We start from the raw sequence: 17,339 nt of genomic DNA, 5'->3' as shown, positions 1-17,339 counted from the left end.
CTTCAATTACACAATCACATACTATTCTGGCTCCAAGACCCCCAGAACAGACTGGATGGTGTGTCCTGAATGAAGAAGAATGAAAAAGTTTTGAGTAATTTTTCTGAAACAGAAAAAGAAGAAAAGAATCCTAGTTCTCTATTGAGTTTTTAAAATGAGGTTAACTTTCTGTGTGGAAAACAGAACACAAAACCACCGAAAATATCTGGTAAGTATTATATAATGCTTTTTTAAAACTTTCCCCGTTCGCTCCAGCTTCAATTGGGGTATGAACTAAAGTCAGTGGAAGTCTTTTTGCTGACATCAATGGGCTCTGAGTTAGGACCTCATTGCTTGCAACCCAGCTTGTGTGCTAAATTAATCCAGAAATGGGTTTTAACGGCTTCTTTCACCTATCGATCTCCTGAGCTGTGCACTGAGAGTCAGAGGGCTTTTTTTCTCCTCGCTTTGGAGGACATTTTGGAGGACAGCAAAGCCTGTGTAGCAATAGCTACACTGTGACCTGCATTTTGCAAGTGGAATTTCCAAAAGCCAGAAACTGTTGGCATGCAAATGTGTTACTTTTCAGAGAAAAAATGTTCTCTGAATGTTCTCCAAAACAGAAAAGCACTTACAGAAAGCTATTTCAGTAACAACCTGGATTAGGAACATGTAAGCCATAATAAGAACACGTATGGACAGTTTGAAGAAACTGGGCAAGAGGACAAAACCAGTTTTGGAGAACAACTGACATACCGCTTTACAGACTGCATGGTAGCTGAGAAATTGTATCTTAACTTTAGCACTTGCAAACAAGCACTTTCAACAGACACACACTCCAACCTGGTGTAAATGAGGTGGTAAGGGACAGGAACACTGCTGTCATGCTGCCACTCACTGCCCCCCCTGCTCTGGGCTCACACAATTAACACAGTTCTGCTGCACAGGGGAATGTTTCCAGGACTGCTGTGCTGCCCTAGAACTTCAGCTCTATTTGAGAAAGCTGGATGGAGCTGAATTGCTCCACAAAGACAGCAGGAGCTGCAGACCACCATTCTTCTGTAAGCTCATGCTGGCTTTCATAAAACATATGATAGCATGCCTTTATATGATTAGACTAAATAACAATGTTCTCTCTACATGGCAGAGACTACGTTAAACACACATCCATACATCCATCACTATCTTCATAGTCCAGGACGTGTTTATTGATCCTCTCACCGAAGTCCAAAATTGGATCCTCAGCTGCACGGGTAAGGAATAAATCTCAAAGGATGCTGCCCTGAACTCCCAGAAATGACAGTCACCGCTGCCTGACTGATTGTGACTCAGACACCAGTTGATGTGTCCAGAGAGAAACAATAAAGGGGAAGCCTGGAAACACATAGTTCCCAATGCCAAATCCAGGTTTATGGAGAAATCTGTCTGGACTGCGGTGATCAACTGACACAAGTTTATAACTTGTGGGTCTTCATTGCCCCATATCAATAAAATCTCAATTTCTGTAAGCAGGCCTAGAACACTGACAGTTGGTGCCCAGGACTTCGCAGTCTGGCAAAATCTCAAGCCACCAATCCAGACGAGGGCGCAGAGAGAACCCGGCCAACACTAAAGAAAAGGACATAGGAATAATGGATGAAAGGAGAAATAGATGAAGAGTTCTAAACATCTGGGGAATGCACTGATGCTTCAGCATGGTGCGCTGCCTTTGGCACAACACAAGATGAGGTGAGGTCATGTTCACGGGTCATGGCAAAATGAAGGAGCCCTAAAGCTCCTCACCACAACCCACACACCACCAAGCCTGAATTTAGCTAAGACATCAGCTTGTTCAGATAAAATGCAGCTTACTCAACTAATCAGAAAGTTTTTCCCCAAACACAGTGAGCAAGGCTTAATCAGGAACATGATGCCATGTGTGAAGGACATTTTGTTAAAAATACACTGCATGTACTGAAGAACTCTATTTTTTTCATATGATGTGACATATAATAGGCACTGAACCAAAACACTACAGAAGTATGTGGGTTTTGTTATCTCATTGCACTACCAGACAACATTTAACATTGAGAAAATATTGCATATCTATAGCAGAGGATGTCTACATGTTACTTTACACTATCACCACAATGATCATGTTCCTTCCGTGTTACCACAGCTGTTAAAAAGCCTTAATAAAGAGCTAATAACACAAGTCATTATAAGCCATCTTAACCTCATTTGGAAAATATGTAGGAGCTTTTTTGTTATTCCTTCTTCCCTGTCTCCTAATCAAGATCTCCATATTGAGCCCAGTTTTGCGTTTTCTTAGCAGCATAAATTACAAGCATCTCTGTTCAAGTCAATAAAATTACTCCAACATGAAAAAGGAACCAGCCATCTGCAAAAAACAGAGTCTAACAGGTAATTTTCCACTGACAACTCTTACTATAAAACAGTTTCCAGAGATTACTCTTTTATCTAACACTGAAAGTAAACAATTAATGCAAAATGTACAATGTCTGTAAAGACAGCGTGTTCACTACTTGTGTCCTTTATATGTAATTATTTTCATCTCAGCAAGCAGACAGTTAAGTAAGCTCACCGTCAAGGTGTAGATGGAGCCAATTCATCATGCAAAACAGGCAGCTGAGCATCTCTACTTATTTATGCATTCTTTTACCTTTTGTTCCCAACTTGGAAAGCATGTGGAATCTACGAGACATTTTCACACGCCATTTCTTGTGGGAGAACGTCAAGTCACCTTTTGTGCCCTCAGGCAAACTTCTCCTACCTGATCTCAATAACTGTCCGTATCAAAATTATTTTTCATACCTTGTGTAAGCAGCTGGAGGTTTCGGACTTCTTCCCTCACCTTCAGCTGAAGGACTTGCTGCAGAATGTGCTGTCGCAGGCTTTCCTGGGCAATGCCCATTCGTTCAAGCTTTTTGTCAGTAAGTCTCAGCAAAGCACGGCCTGGATGCAAAAGTCAAAAAGAAAAATCAGCCAAGGATTTCCATTAGTGCAGTATTCTCACTCTGACAGGCTAATTTGCTACAGAAAAAATTCTCAGCCCTGAAACACCTCACTCTGAGGCGTTATTGTTTCATCAGTTAGGTTTACTGCCAGGCATCTATGTTCCGCTCTTCCCTTTTCTTTGGCTTTTCTGGATTGTTTTGATGCTTTGTGAGACATTTAAGCATGTAAAATAGGTATCTTGTGCTGTTTGAGACAAGCAATTGCTGTTCATAAGTACCAGCAAGTCTCCCACAGGTTGGATATCCCCCATATGTCTACAATTGGACCAGGTGCCTAAATAGACCCTCACCTATTTACAAGCATCTAAATTACTGTCAAGAAACCAGCAGTGAAAGTGAATTTGACCAATTTAATCGATTTAAGATATACTGAGGATGAATATTGTTGCAATTCAGACCTGTTTATAGTGTAATAGCACCATTTCTCAGGAGAGACCTGTACTTTGTGGTCCAGCCTTCCAAATTCCTCTCAATAGTAACCTATCACAGCGAAACAGAAAAAAAGAGCCAGAGACTTCTCTTTGCAGAATCAGCTGTATCTAAATCATTCCTGAAAAAGAAGTTTGCCCAACTATAAACAGACATTTTCCAACAATAAGGAGCCTATGGTCTTTGCAGGCAATCATTCCTAGTTCATGACTTTTCTTTTCCATTAGGGTAATTTTGAACCACAGTCCCATGCAGATTGTAGACGTTAAAAAAAATCAAAGATTCTGCTAGTGGAGCTCTGACTCCATCTTTTGGGCATTGCCACGCTAGAAGCAAAGAGGAGGAAGGCAGCACGCTGGCTATGCCAACATTAAAGAAGTATTTGGACCAAGCTAAGAACCAAAGCATCAAGCAGAGGTTTACCTGAAGAACAAAACTTAACCTTCTTTGGTCTTCATCCCTGCTGTGAGGCAGGTACAGGGAGCAGTGCCCTGTGACTCGCTACTTGGTTCCCAGTAAATGTATTTGCTCTGCAAAGGTGCCTTGGCCAGCATTGGCAAAGCACAGCAGAGCTGCATCAGTACTACCTTGGAAAATGGCGTGTTGTTTCATTCACTCATTTAACCAGACTCAACTTCTAGTTTTGACTGTAAATACTTTTAATTGTTAAAAATACCTTCTTTGATTTCTCAGGCTTTACTCTGAAATCAGAAGGAAACAGCGATGAGCAAGTTACTCCCTCTGCAACACAGCGGCCTCTGTGCTACCATCACTGTGGCTCTTGGATGAATGGTACAATTTAGCTCATCATAAAGTGTTACTCAACACAGCAAGATAAGGCCCTTATTCAATCTCTTTACTGACAAAACAGCAATGAGTACAGAATTTTTATGATTATTTTAATTAAAAAATCTAAGATAAATGCCAAGAATTGGAAGGGGTGCATAATATTTGCCCCAGACCAAGCAGTTAGCGATGCACCCTTCACTAACTGCGAGATCTCACTTCCAAGCGGTTCCGTGAAGCTGTTAGTTGGTTCTTGATACGACGCAACATAAAATACTGGGATATTACTATTAACAAAGCAAGATGTTATTGATCAGATAAAAAATGACAGGGTTCATTTATTTTCTGCCCTTCCATGTCTCTCCAGCACTACATGCTGCAGAGGATGACCTTTTGACTAGGAAAACTTTCTTTGAAATCATAAACAAGAAGAATTCTATGGGTTAATGTAATAACAAAATATGGAAATCAGTCTCTTCCAGATCAATGCCAGCTGTCCAGCTCCCCTGGTGATACAGATAGTAATAATGACTTCAATTTTTGTATCACCTTATCACACTAAAACATCTTAAAGCAATTTACAAAGGATGTACAGCAGTCCAAGAGTATGGTCTGTAATGTCAATCTAGCAATTGAAAGCAAACAAAAATAAACAAGTCATCAGTTTAAAGAGTGCCAACATGTATGTCATCTTAGGGCAGGGAGTCAGCAACAGTAATATGAAAGGACATACAGAGGCCATGCGTCTCACCCAGTGCCCTCCACCTCTTTTTGGCCATGGATATAGTCATTGCTTGTTACTCCCTCTGGGCAATTCTTTATTTCATATTCAAATCAGTTCCCTACCCCAGTCGCTGCCTTTGGAGGTTGAATGTTCACGGAACAGAGACGTCTCTTTTCATCTCCTGGCATGCCAGTTCCTCCATGGTTTTGGCTCAAAGCACAATGCCATTGGAAAAAATTGTCTTTGAGTCATAATATCTGCAGCAGCTTTTACAAGTTGCCTTAAATTAACTCCTTCTTGCACCAAATCCAAAGTGACATGCTGAGGCAGTGAGGAGGTGAGTGGGCAAACACCCAAATGTGCCACTTCAACAATGCAGTAAGTGACCTGAACTAAGGAAATTCAATCCTCCCCACACTTGCTTCCCCCTCCACACTCACAACAACAACATCCAACTCACAACTGGAATAATTTTTTATTCTGGTACTAAGTCATGCCATTGAAAAGACATCAGTAATGCCTGGATCAGTCACCAAAGCCAGGTAGCTCCTGAGGCCAAGGTCCTGACAACCAGGTAATGATTTCGGATGCTTCACTGTCTTGCTTCCTGAACTGTACATATCTGAAAGGGTTATAATTTAGTTCTAAGAACTCTGCAAGGGTTATTGAACACTGAAATCAGTCACCCAGGGAAACTGTGGAGTCTCTGACTTTGGAAATATTGAAAACCTGACTAACAAGGTCCTGAGCAACCTGCTGCAGTCAGCCCTGCTTTGAGCAGGTGGTGGGAGTAGGTGATCGCCAGAGGTGCCAACGTGAGCTGTTCTGTGATTCTGTGAAACAGCCTGAGTGAAGGATCTCATAATAAAGATCTATTTTCTTTGAAAAATAGAAGAGTAATGAAGGAAATTAATAAGCATACATGAAAGATGGTCATTTTGGCAAGCATCATGGTTAAAACAGAGACAGCTATACAGTAAAAATTTGGGATAGATTTTTCAGAGAGTGCTGGATAGAATATATTATCAAGAACAGAACATGCAACAAATGTAACATTTTCAAACAGTGTATACTGATCTTTGCTAGAACACAAGTAAAGGAACTTTACCTACATCTCAGGAAAATTTCCCAATGCTACAGAACTAGTGCTACCTCTAGATGTAGCAGCTGCCTGTGTAAAAGACACCGGGAGATTCTTTCCAAAAGCATAAAGAACCATAAAGATCGCAGTCACAAACACCCAGGCCTTGGCTCTAGCTAGCTGCAAGGCTGGAAACCAAAGGCTATAAAAGAAACCACACAATTCCCTCAGTATCTGTACGCATCTCCTAGCACCTAAACCCCAGCCCTCTTACACTCAGGACAGATCAGCCATGGAATGTTCAGAGACACCTCGAGGGCAGACACAGAATATAAAATACTTTCCAGCTTAATAATGGATTGATGGCCTAATTTTTCCTAATATGACTTGGCTGCTGCAGTTCTCATTCGATCAAGCTGGAATTAGATGAAAATTTGAATGGAGGGAGAAACATTGCATGCCACAGAACATTAATATGACTATAAGCAATGGTCGGATGCGGTTGGCATTAGCCCTAGAGCAAGGAACACGGCAGGGTCTGCTGCATCTGACCAGGAACGCTCCCACCTCCCTGCACTGGTGTAGCCCACTGCTCTCCTCCCAGAGCCTGGGAAGCTGTGCCAGCTGCCGTTCACAGACACCCCACGGGTGCTGGACACTGGGACAGGCTCCCCAGGGAGGTGTCACGGCCCCAAGCCTGACAGTGTTCAAGAAGAGACTGGACAGCACCCTCAGACACATGGGGTGAACTGTGGGGTTGTCATATGCAGGGATAGGAGCTGGACTCGACTTTCCTTCCAGCTCAGGACCTAGAGTGGCACCAGGCGAGAAGTCTTGAGAATACACGTGCGATAGAGGTGAACGAATCAGTAAGAAAGGATTTATTAAACATGAGGAAGAACTGAAGAAAGACAGGGAACCAAGAGCAGATAGTAAGAGGCTGCTCTCACGCAAAACCCTGAAGAAAACTATGACTAATTTAAAGTTGATGAAAACAATAAACCACTAGGGGAACAAATAATGTGTGCAAACTATGGCTAAGAAAGGTGATCTTGTCTCCTGAGCACAATACGAGGGGCACACCTGAATATCAAGACAAGATTTGCAGTTTGCTTACCATGGGGCATAGAATCTAGGAAATAAAGAACAGGTTGAAGAACATAAGGACATTAAAACATGCCCTAACGCCAGACCAACAGCTCACTCAGCCCTGAACTCAGACTGGTGGCAGGAGATACATTTCAGGAGAGCTATTGAGAGGGTAACTTTCTGAAGTCATTCCCTTTGTATCATGCCAGGATCTAGAACTGCTATACTAGGGTTATTAGAGAGTATGGTATTTCTAGCACCTACTTATTGTCCTGATGTCCATAAACTAGTCTTTTGTTCTTCCTGATACTGTGTGCCTCTGCAGCCTCCTGAGGTAGCAAATTCCAGAAGCTCACTGCCCATTTTTATCTGTTTTATATTAATTTCTTACTAATTGCTGCAAGTGTTCTCTACTTCTTGCATTGCACCGTTTAATTAACAGTTCAACATTCAGCTTATCTGTCGCTTTCATGATTTCTAAACTTCAGCTATAAGCCTTTTGATCGTATTTCTGGGAGGATCCGGCTGACAAACCTAGAAAAACAGGAACATGGGATTCACTAAGCCCCTAAACTATGCAAGATGAAAACTTTTTCAAGTTTATACTTAAATGCTGCAAACACTAATCAAAATTGTTGACACAACAGGATATTCTTAATTGATAGAACAATTTGCTTTTGTATTTACCTCTTCAGTTCCACAAACATTCATAATTCTAGTTCACCGGATTTTTCTACTTGAAATAGTCTGATCACAGTTTTCCTCTTCCTTATATACACTGATTGTTGGCTTCACTTCAGTGCTTAAAAACAAACCTCCTAGGCCTTATCAAGTAAGAAGAGACACAGACATGAATACCATTATTCAGGTGCTGTTGAGACTCAAGTATAAAATTCTCATCGTATACTCAGGAAAGAAGAATTCAAACAAGAACAGGCAGAGAGAAAGGCTATGACTTCATAGTGAGGAATGGTGAAATTATGAGAGGAGGCGAGAAAAACAAATAGTCACCTATAGAATGAAAATGGCCTCACAATGGCAGTGGACGGAGAAAAACATTAGGCAAAGAGAAGAATATTAAACTAGAGAACTAAGTTGAAAAGAGAACAAATAGACATGAATACAATTGAGGACGCTGGGTTCAGAAATATCTTGTAAAAGAAGCAGCACAAATCAGAAATCAATCAAATTTTCAGAGCATGATATGACTTCATGATTCTGTTCTTGATAACCCATCAGATCTTCTACAGTCCTAGATTTTCTGCTTTGCACATGAGAAATTAAGAGCACGTCTTTCCTTCTCATGTCAGTCTCATTACTAGTCAACCAGACACATCAGCCACTTTGTCATCCGTGCCCTGTGGCAAATCTAGCGCTTTTCTTGCAAAAGCTGTTAGATCTGACTCGCCTTACTAATCATTTTAGCCCTAAGACTGGTGCAGACACTTGGTAAACTGCAGTTTGCATCACCACCCTTTTTGTCCCACTTTAACTATCTAATGTCACTAATCAGGGAAGACTCACTTCAAAGGTAAAAATGGATTAATTTTTCCTCAGATTCACCATAGCAGGAAACACTTTATTGATCTACAGACTAACAGAATGGCAGCTGTCAGCCTATGCAAAGGAGAATTAGCTCCCAAAATTGCCATTGGTAGCTGCTGGTACTTCTGACACGATGAACAGCTCTCAACTGGGGACCAACTTCAACAGATAGGAGACACAAGGGACACTGGTATGGAAATAAAGCAGAGGTAACAACAGTTTCTAATGATAGGGACCAGAAGGAGCAAAGAAGACTATTTAAGACTATGAATATCAGAGATCTCCAACTGAGGAAGTTCTCCAGCACGAAGCCAGCATTCTTGTGCTTTCTCATCCTGTTAACAAGTGCAGCAAACCCCCATGGAGCTGCAGGAATTACTTTCTGGTAAGTCACGGGAATGGGAGCGGCCCCAGACTCCAGCACAGCTCCAGTGGAAGCGCAGGAAAGCACAGGAAAGCATTTGCTCAGGTATCAAATTAGCTTTGGACACACCTTTATTTGTTAACATCATCAAAGAATAAGGTGATTTTCTGGCTCTTTTTCATTCATCATTTGCTGGATCTATATAAGGCCAGCTCTACAGTAAAGTTCCTCCCCAAAACCCCTGTCATACTGGTCAATTCATGTCTGATCAAACCCAAAAAAGCAGCGATGTAAACAAAGGCACTTTCCGAATATTATCTGCATCCTTTGTCTTCACATCAGGTCTGTTTATAGTTCTGACAGAGGAAGTGACGACTATTGCTACTGCTGCCAACGAATCTACAATAAAACCAGTTTATTTCCATAAACTGCCTCTCAGGTCACAGTTCTTCTGCATCTCCTCCCTCCAGCCTTCTGAACTGCAAGCATGAACAGGATATGAAAGGAAAGTAACTCAACACAATCTTTAACTTAGTTGCATTTCCCAATACAAAATTAGTGTCTCATGATTTACAGATATATTCCAAAGTAATTTTATTCTAAGACAATATTGGTTCCATACAGAGAAGGGAAGGGGTTAATGAGAAATTGTGCATCGTGATTACTGGAAGTGGTTCAGTAAGTAATTTACTGTACTGATGGGAACTATATTGATTCCTTACAAGTCTTGAGTAAAAGACTGTTAGACAGTCCTGTTTTTCAGCTGAACATATTCAGGACCTGATGATTTTAATAGGAGGAAATAGTAATAACTTGAATTCCCCCCTGAAATATAAATTCAGGCACAAATCATATTACGCCACTTTTCAAATGTACTGTAAAATGTGAGACAACCATTTTTAGTGCTCTCAGGAAGGACCCGATAGGACCCACAAAGTAAATTAAGGATAAATGTAAACCTTTAGCAGGCAGTCTATAAATCCACATTGCTTGTTGTATATACATTTGTCAACCTGCTTCCTGCCATACAAAATTATATATTATCTACAGCTATATATAAAGATATAAAGACATATAATAATGGACTTCTATTATATTGCACATCGTATTTTTTAAGAAACAAAATCCAGGACTATTGTTTGCTGGTATCTGTGTACTAGATTTATGTTCCCCCTATTCAAATAAATAACCTCAAGGTCTTTTTTGTTTGCGATGGAGTGAGTGAATCTGTCAACACCTTTGATTTTGTCCACCATCAGCAGGACACGCAGTACTTCAATTCCTAGTTAATCTAATGTCGCTCAGTGTGCAACCCATTATGCATTACATATCCCATTTCTTTATTAATTAAAAAAATCACATTAGATCTTGCCTGCTGGCAAAACTCCTGTTAATTTATTCAGGAGTAAACACACATTTGTATATTATAAGGCACAGCTTCTACACAGAACAGATTAGGAAAGGGAAAGCCAATTTGGAAAGCATTAGAATTGACTGAACTCTTTACAGCAACTCAAACAAGAGCCTTTCCTGTAACTACTAATGGTGGAGCTTACAAAAATCAGTTTTCTTCCAGAAAAAAAGGGTCATGTATTACCAAAAGAGAAATAACCACAAATACGCATGCACACAAAAAACCCCAACACTCATTCTTGAAGTGCCCAACCCTACTAAGGCTGGGAGATCCTTGAGATCACACACGAGACTGTCTTACCTTCTGACATCCCTAAGGAAAAAGGGGTTCTGCAGTTCTGCCTGGTGTGAGCATCCAGGAAAGGGAGCAAGTCCCATGAATTCAAAAGCAGCTGCTGCTTAATTAATTGAGGACAACACCTGCTCCTACCACAGCCACGTGTACCTCTGAGCTCTCTGGACCGCGCTGGGATGCAGCACTCGGGTGGCTGAAGCCCAGGCTCTGGGCGCTGAGGAACGGAACTCGCCAGTGAGTGTTGCTGCTTGTTCTCATTTCCTACTAAACATTCCATCCAACAACCCAAGGGTGCTACGCCACAAAATACACACCAAGGACACAGTATGCAACATATGGAAGGATGAGGAAAGACAATCCATTTACATGCAATATGTTTCACATTTTTGTAATGCCTCAGAAGAGGACTGCAGGGCACACCTCACTTATCCTGCGATGCTGGGGAAAGCTGTCCCTTCTTCCTCCTGATTACTCTAACTGCCATACAGCGTTCAGGCAAAAATCTACACAAAGAAATAGCATTTTCAATATGTTTAATTCATTTCAGGAGTTTCTTTTAATGCCAAACTTGTGAGAAGCAGGGAGGACCTACACAATGTGACCTGCCAGCTTCCTGGACTGCATTATGAAAGCTCTGTGGGCCACCACAGGTTCCAGCAGAACAGAATCTGAGAACTTACATTTTCTAGTAAGAGTTTCCAATCATCGTCTTGTTAAAAAAAAAAAAGGCAGAAAAATCAAAATTTTATTAAATATTAAAACAAGCTTTCATAACCCAATGCTGAGGTACATACAACATTACAACATTTCCCAATCTGTAGCCCTAGCACCCTCCTGCTCCACATTGTTATCTCCAAGCAGCTTTCAGTGGTGCTTTCTTCTGTGCCTGTACCAGCTTTAGCCTTCATTTTTTAATAAAAAATGGAATTGAGAAAGGTTTTGTGTCATTATTCATGATGTTAATAATTCATGTTAATAAAAATGGAAAATTAAAAGCAGCACGCTCATAGGTTAAGCACCGCAGACTGCTTCAGCCCTCCTAACCTGAAGGAAGAATCAGCCACATCTCTCCTGATGCAGTTTTTGCTCTACCACTTTGCTTTGGGGGCTTTAACTGGCAGTCTGGCACCCGTTGGGCTGCACACACCACCTCTGATGGGCCCCTAACTTGCAGTTTATGCTGCCTGTTTTATAACCTAAGGGAAGAACAGTTTTCCTATTGTAAAAGTCACCTCTATTCAATTAGATACACAGTCTTACAGATGCAGACACTAATCTTTTGCTTCATTGCTGGTTCAGTAGTAGAACAAACTTTGCAGAGCTCCTTTGCATTTATTCCAGCCTTTATTACTGTAGCTGTGAGGAGAATCAGGACATAAGGATTTTATTCTGCTGGTCTATTCCTCCTATTAAGTACTTACACTCAACCTACAGAACATTGTGAGACCACAGTCATTTCGGATCAAAAATAAAACAGATACCTAAGTAATGAGTTATTGTACCTAATCTGTAAGCAACAAAAGTAACAGAACCTAGATCTTATTTTTTGAAATTCTGCTTCCCATATCCTGTGCATTTGACCCAGCAAGACATTCTACCATGCAGAGAGAAGCAGGACCAATAATAATAATAACAACACAACACAAATATACAGGAGCCTCACCAGAGGCTGCAGCCTGGCACTGTGATACAAATGGAACACGCAGCCCAGCCCCTGCTCTGGCTGTGGGTCCCGTTCTCCCAAGGCAAAATAAAAGCTCATTTTCCCTACAAGGTGCAGGAAGGCAGGAAGACATTGTGTGATCTTCTGTAGAAAAACCCCTAGAATCACAGGATCATAGAACAGCTTGGGTTGGAAGGGACCTTCAAAGGTCATCTAGTCCAATCCCCTGCAACGAGCAAGGACATCTTCAACCCTTTTGCTCTCCTACTCAAGCTGGGGCAAGTTGGGGCATCAAGAAGCAACTCCAGGCACCGAGCTAAATGCACGGCTACAATAAAAAGGGGAATAGGATGTTTAGGCACCTCCAGGCTTTTTTGGCAACCACACAAGGGGCTGTTCTGGATGATAATTCAGGAATTCAGTTTGCAATCCAGGGCATCACACTGAGGTCCTGCATTACATGTAATAGGATCTGTGCCTGCTGCTCACTCTCTGGATGCTCAGCAGGAGACACTTAGTAAGGAGCTTGGGAGCACAGCACGAATATAACAACGCTTTCCCAATATACTCGCTCAGCCTCCAAAAGCTTCTAGTTTCGGGACTAATTAAGAAAAATAGAGTTGGCTAGCTTGAGCTCCAGCTGAGCCTAAGGTCCGTGGATGGCTTCCAGTGACCACAGCAATACCTAGAGCTGCTTGTGAGAGGAACCTCACCAGCATCTTGAAATGGCAGAACAATTCTCCCATTCCCAATGGGATTTGATCCAGCAAGAAGGAGCAAAACAAGAAATGAGCGCTGCAAAGCAAACCTAAGCTAATTTAAATGACAAATTAGTTCAATAAGGAGGCTAATTCACAATCAGAGTCATCAAGCAGTGAAATGGGTGATTCTCAGGTCCTTGTGGTCTTTAAATGAAGGTTTTGGAATAGAGTTGAGAGCAGATCAGGTTACTGGGGTCTGTACAAGAAGGAGGCAGCAGTACTGGGGGGCTGGTTACCTCTGCATGATACCCAGCATCCCAAAAGGCCTTGGAAAAAAAGCGTAAGAAAGAGGAAGAAAAGGAAACGTATATAAACCAAACAAGTATTAGTAAACTCCCAAACCTCAGGAAATTGTTTAGTTTTTTAAAATTTATATTATGTCGTCTTTCTGGCAGCTTCAGTGGGTTTTCTTTCTACTATATTTTTTTTTCTCTTTCAGACAGTCTGCATCACTTCAGAACAGCAAACATTAAAGCACTGTATTATGTATGAATCTTCAGGTACACCTTGTTTTTGAGAAACAGCATATGGAGAGGACACACTTGAACACAACATGATCCACCTCCAAGTCTTTTTGCTAAAGATACACCAAGTTGAACAAATACTAATTAATCAATAAATTCACATTAGTGAAAAAGCAACAACTGTTGATACTGAATGTATTATAACCCTAATCAACAATTTGCATATAATGATTTATACAGGAAGAAGACTAGAAACTATCACCACAGAATTTTCCCATGGTAATACTGAAGACCAGCTCTCCAAGCAGACCCAAAGAGCAGAGGACACACTTTAAGCACAGTGCTTTTCCTTACAGAATATGTATGAGATATTCATGATGCACTGGTTAAGTCCAGGGCCAGACACTTTCCTGATGCAAAGAGTGACTATTCTGACAAGTTCAACAAAGATGCATCTACTCAGATCAGAGTTCAAACACAAATATACAAAATCATTTTTCCACTGGTTTACACACATACAGAAAACAAAGAAAACTAATACATCATTTTCAGCCTGGCAAAACTTTCCCAAACCACTAGAGTCTAGAGAATGTCTTCTGAGTACTAACGCTGAGAACAAATTTAATCCTTAGTCAAGTGCTAAATTGTTTATCTTCATCTGCATTCATTAGCTTACACTCACTCCTCAGTGCAAAAGCCAAATCATTTTAGGGTTAGTTTCAAATGTAGTTTTGGTTATGCACGAATACGATTTCTTGTTTCTACATGACAAATAATCTTTTAGGCTTAACACTCTTTCCTAGGTTGCAGATCCGTGTTTTGTGAAACTCCAGTAAGTAACAACAATCACGTAGCAAGATCTGAATCGCAGCCATACAAACCCCAAAAGCAACAACAGATACTAAGAAATTATTTACTTCATCTTCCAGTGTATAACTAAAATTCTAAAACAAATATCCTGATCTGTAAATACTCTTTGCTCAATTCTCTTGTATTTCTTCTGTAATGTTCTCCTCTGAGTCCTCTTTGCAATACACATAGTGCTTAGTTTTCCTCACCAGTGTTCTTCTCTTTTCTTCCCACTGGAACAAGTTATCTTCTGCAGTTTTCTCAGGCTGCAAAGCTTCCCTGGTTAAGCACTATGCTGTGCACCACGTGAGCACCGACAGTGTGAAATCCTGTCAATACTCCAGAAGTAAGCTGGCTGGACGGTAAGTAGGATCACAGCTGTCTATAGATTGAACGATCAGCTACAAATCCTTCGACACAGTTGCATAAGAAGCTGATCTAAACCAAGTTATTTCTAGCCTGCTCCCAAGCAATTTTCTGATGACCTTGAAGATGGGAAGGCCAAGATTCTTTCTGCACTCGCAGTCATGTCCTCGAGACCTTGTATTTGCTCTCGGCAGCAAGATGTTACTTAAACGATAAGGAGATGACATAAGGTCCATTTATAGTGGTGTAGGAAACATTTTCATTATGCAGCTAGCACAAAAAGGACCTGGGGTCCTGGTGGATACCAAGCTGAACATCAGTCAGCAATGCGCCCTTGTAGCAAAGAAGGTCAATGGTATCCTGGGCTGCAGCGGGCAGAGCGTTTCCAGCTGGTCTTCCCCTCTACTTGACCCTGGTGAGGCCACATCTGGAGTCCCAAGTCCAGGGCTGGTCTCCCCAGTACAAGGGAGACACGGACGTACTGAAGCAAGTCCAGCAAAGGGCCATGAGGATGACTAATAGATTGGAGCATCTGTCTGGTCAGGAAAGGCTGAGAGAGCTGAGGCTGCTCAGCCAGGAGAAGGCTCACGGGGAGCTTTTCAATGCGTGTAAATACCTGATGGGAGGAGCAAAGAGGCAATGGGCACAAACCATAACGCAAGAAGCTCCATTTAAATTTAAAGAACCTTTTTATTGTGAGCGTGCTTGAACACTAGAACCTACATTCAGAAAAGCTGTGGAGTTTCCATTGTTGGAGATGCTCAAAACAGATGGGACACAGTGCAAGACAACCAGCTCTAGCTGATCCTGCTTTGAGCAGGGGGTGGACAAGATGACCTCCAGAGCCACCTTCCAACCTCAGTGACTTTCTGATTCTATTCTGCAAAGGTGCAGAGCAGCAAATCTGGCTGCCTGAACTTTGAGAGACTTAGCAAGGTCACAATTATCAGCTACTGTATATAAGAGTCCTACATAATCTGTGTATCAATACATTCGATTGAAATGTGCAAACCAAGGAGACAGGTGACAAAATACCTAGCTACTTGGAACCTCATGCAAAACTGTTCATATACTAGTGTACACCACCTGCAGCAGCCCTCAGTAGGAGCATCCAGACACTGGGCTTCTCTAAAGGAAATGCTACAACTAGGAAGGTTAGAAAGGCAGAAGGATGGGGGCTATTAAGCATGTAAAACATACGTATTTTTTTTTTAGGGCTTTGAAGCTCACCTGATGTCACATGCTCTGAAAATAGGACTGTGGCTGTTTCCAAGAATGTCTATTCCCCACCACTGTCCATTTCAGTAAATTAACCAGTGCTACCATTATCCAGGCACTGGAACTCGGCCATTTCTACTATCAAATCACACCAGTGGTTTCTGGGATGATTTCTGGCCCAGGCCACTTAACGCTTCCCCAGAAACTCCCAGGTGTGGTTCAGGAACAAGCCGAGGTCAGGGGCTGTTCCCCATAGATGGTGTGAATGCAGCCTTCTTGTCCTGAAGAGTAAAAGCTCTTAGCAGCATTGGCACGAGACATCCCATACTAATTAGCCTCAATGCTAAAAGATGTTTGAGGAACCATCACCAACATCAATGTGGCAACATTACGGAGCCACCAGTTCTACTAACATAGTACATCTGCTAAATAAGGGTCTGTTCAATTGTAAAAAACAAGAGGACTTGATGATTTCTTAGCTCTTCCTGAAGACCAAAAGCATAAGCTGGTTTCTCAGAAAGCAGAAGTTCAGAGGTGAGACAAAATTATTTCCTCCCTTGTGATTTCTGTGTGTCCAATGACAGAAGTCAGAGCAGTCGGAAAGGATTTCCTCTGCTGTTTCTTACCTGTTCTAAACTATTAAATAACTTTATTCTCTCAACTGTGGAAATCAGGAAATATGTTTGGTTAAATTTTTAATGACGATGGCAAATTTATTTTTCACTTCTAGGCATTTGAAGGATTCTGCTGTTTTCAGAGCCATCTCAGCTCTTATGCCACATGAAAAGGTGTTTCAACATTTCCAAACACTGGAAATGAGGAGAAAGAGAAGAGGTGTAAATGATGGTGATACTGTGCTTGAGGAAAGCAACAACACATTTCTCCAAGGAATGCTGTTTCTGTTAAGTCCTGTAAGAGACAATGTGTGAAAAGGAGCCCAAAAAGCAGTAATCTCAAATCCAACTTTGGATTATTTCTGAAGGGCAACATGCTGCATATCACATTGCACAAGTCAGAAGAGCTGTCAAGGATTTTTACACATATATTCTGCCTGATTCACAGGGACCATTAATTATAGTTGTAGGCTATGTCTGTATCAGTTCGCTTGTGCTTCTTCCACACACCCTTGATGTGTTCTGCAATCCCAACCTCTAAACCAGCGCTGCTTCTGAAGCACTGTCAGGTCACACAGGAAAATGCTAACGAATATTGGTCTCCTCCTACCTGCACGTACTGTCAGATCACTGGCCCAGACTCCACAGCTTTAAGGCAAGGGCAATGAGAGCATCTGAGAAA

The 17,339-nt window shown here is 41.5% G+C and overlaps 1 protein-coding gene across 3 annotated transcripts in view; it reads right to left on the bottom strand.

The window, feature by feature from the left end:
* SAMD12 (sterile alpha motif domain containing 12) overlaps nucleotides 1-17,339 on the bottom strand; it is a 176,359-nt gene that overhangs the window by 89,505 nt on the left and 69,515 nt on the right. For all 3 annotated transcript variants that reach the window (XM_071803840.1, XM_065830653.2, XM_065830654.2), the window contains exon 4: nucleotides 2,794-2,934. In XM_071803840.1, coding sequence (XP_071659941.1) covers nucleotides 2,794-2,934 — 141 coding nt within the window. The remainder of the gene's footprint in view (nucleotides 1-2,793; nucleotides 2,935-17,339) is intronic.

This window comes from Patagioenas fasciata, chromosome 2, assembly GCF_037038585.1.
Source record: "Patagioenas fasciata isolate bPatFas1 chromosome 2, bPatFas1.hap1, whole genome shotgun sequence".
Taxonomy (NCBI): Eukaryota; Metazoa; Chordata; class Aves; order Columbiformes; family Columbidae; genus Patagioenas; species Patagioenas fasciata.
Note: the sequence above shows the minus strand (reverse complement) of the source record. Positions and strands in the feature narration are given on the sequence as shown.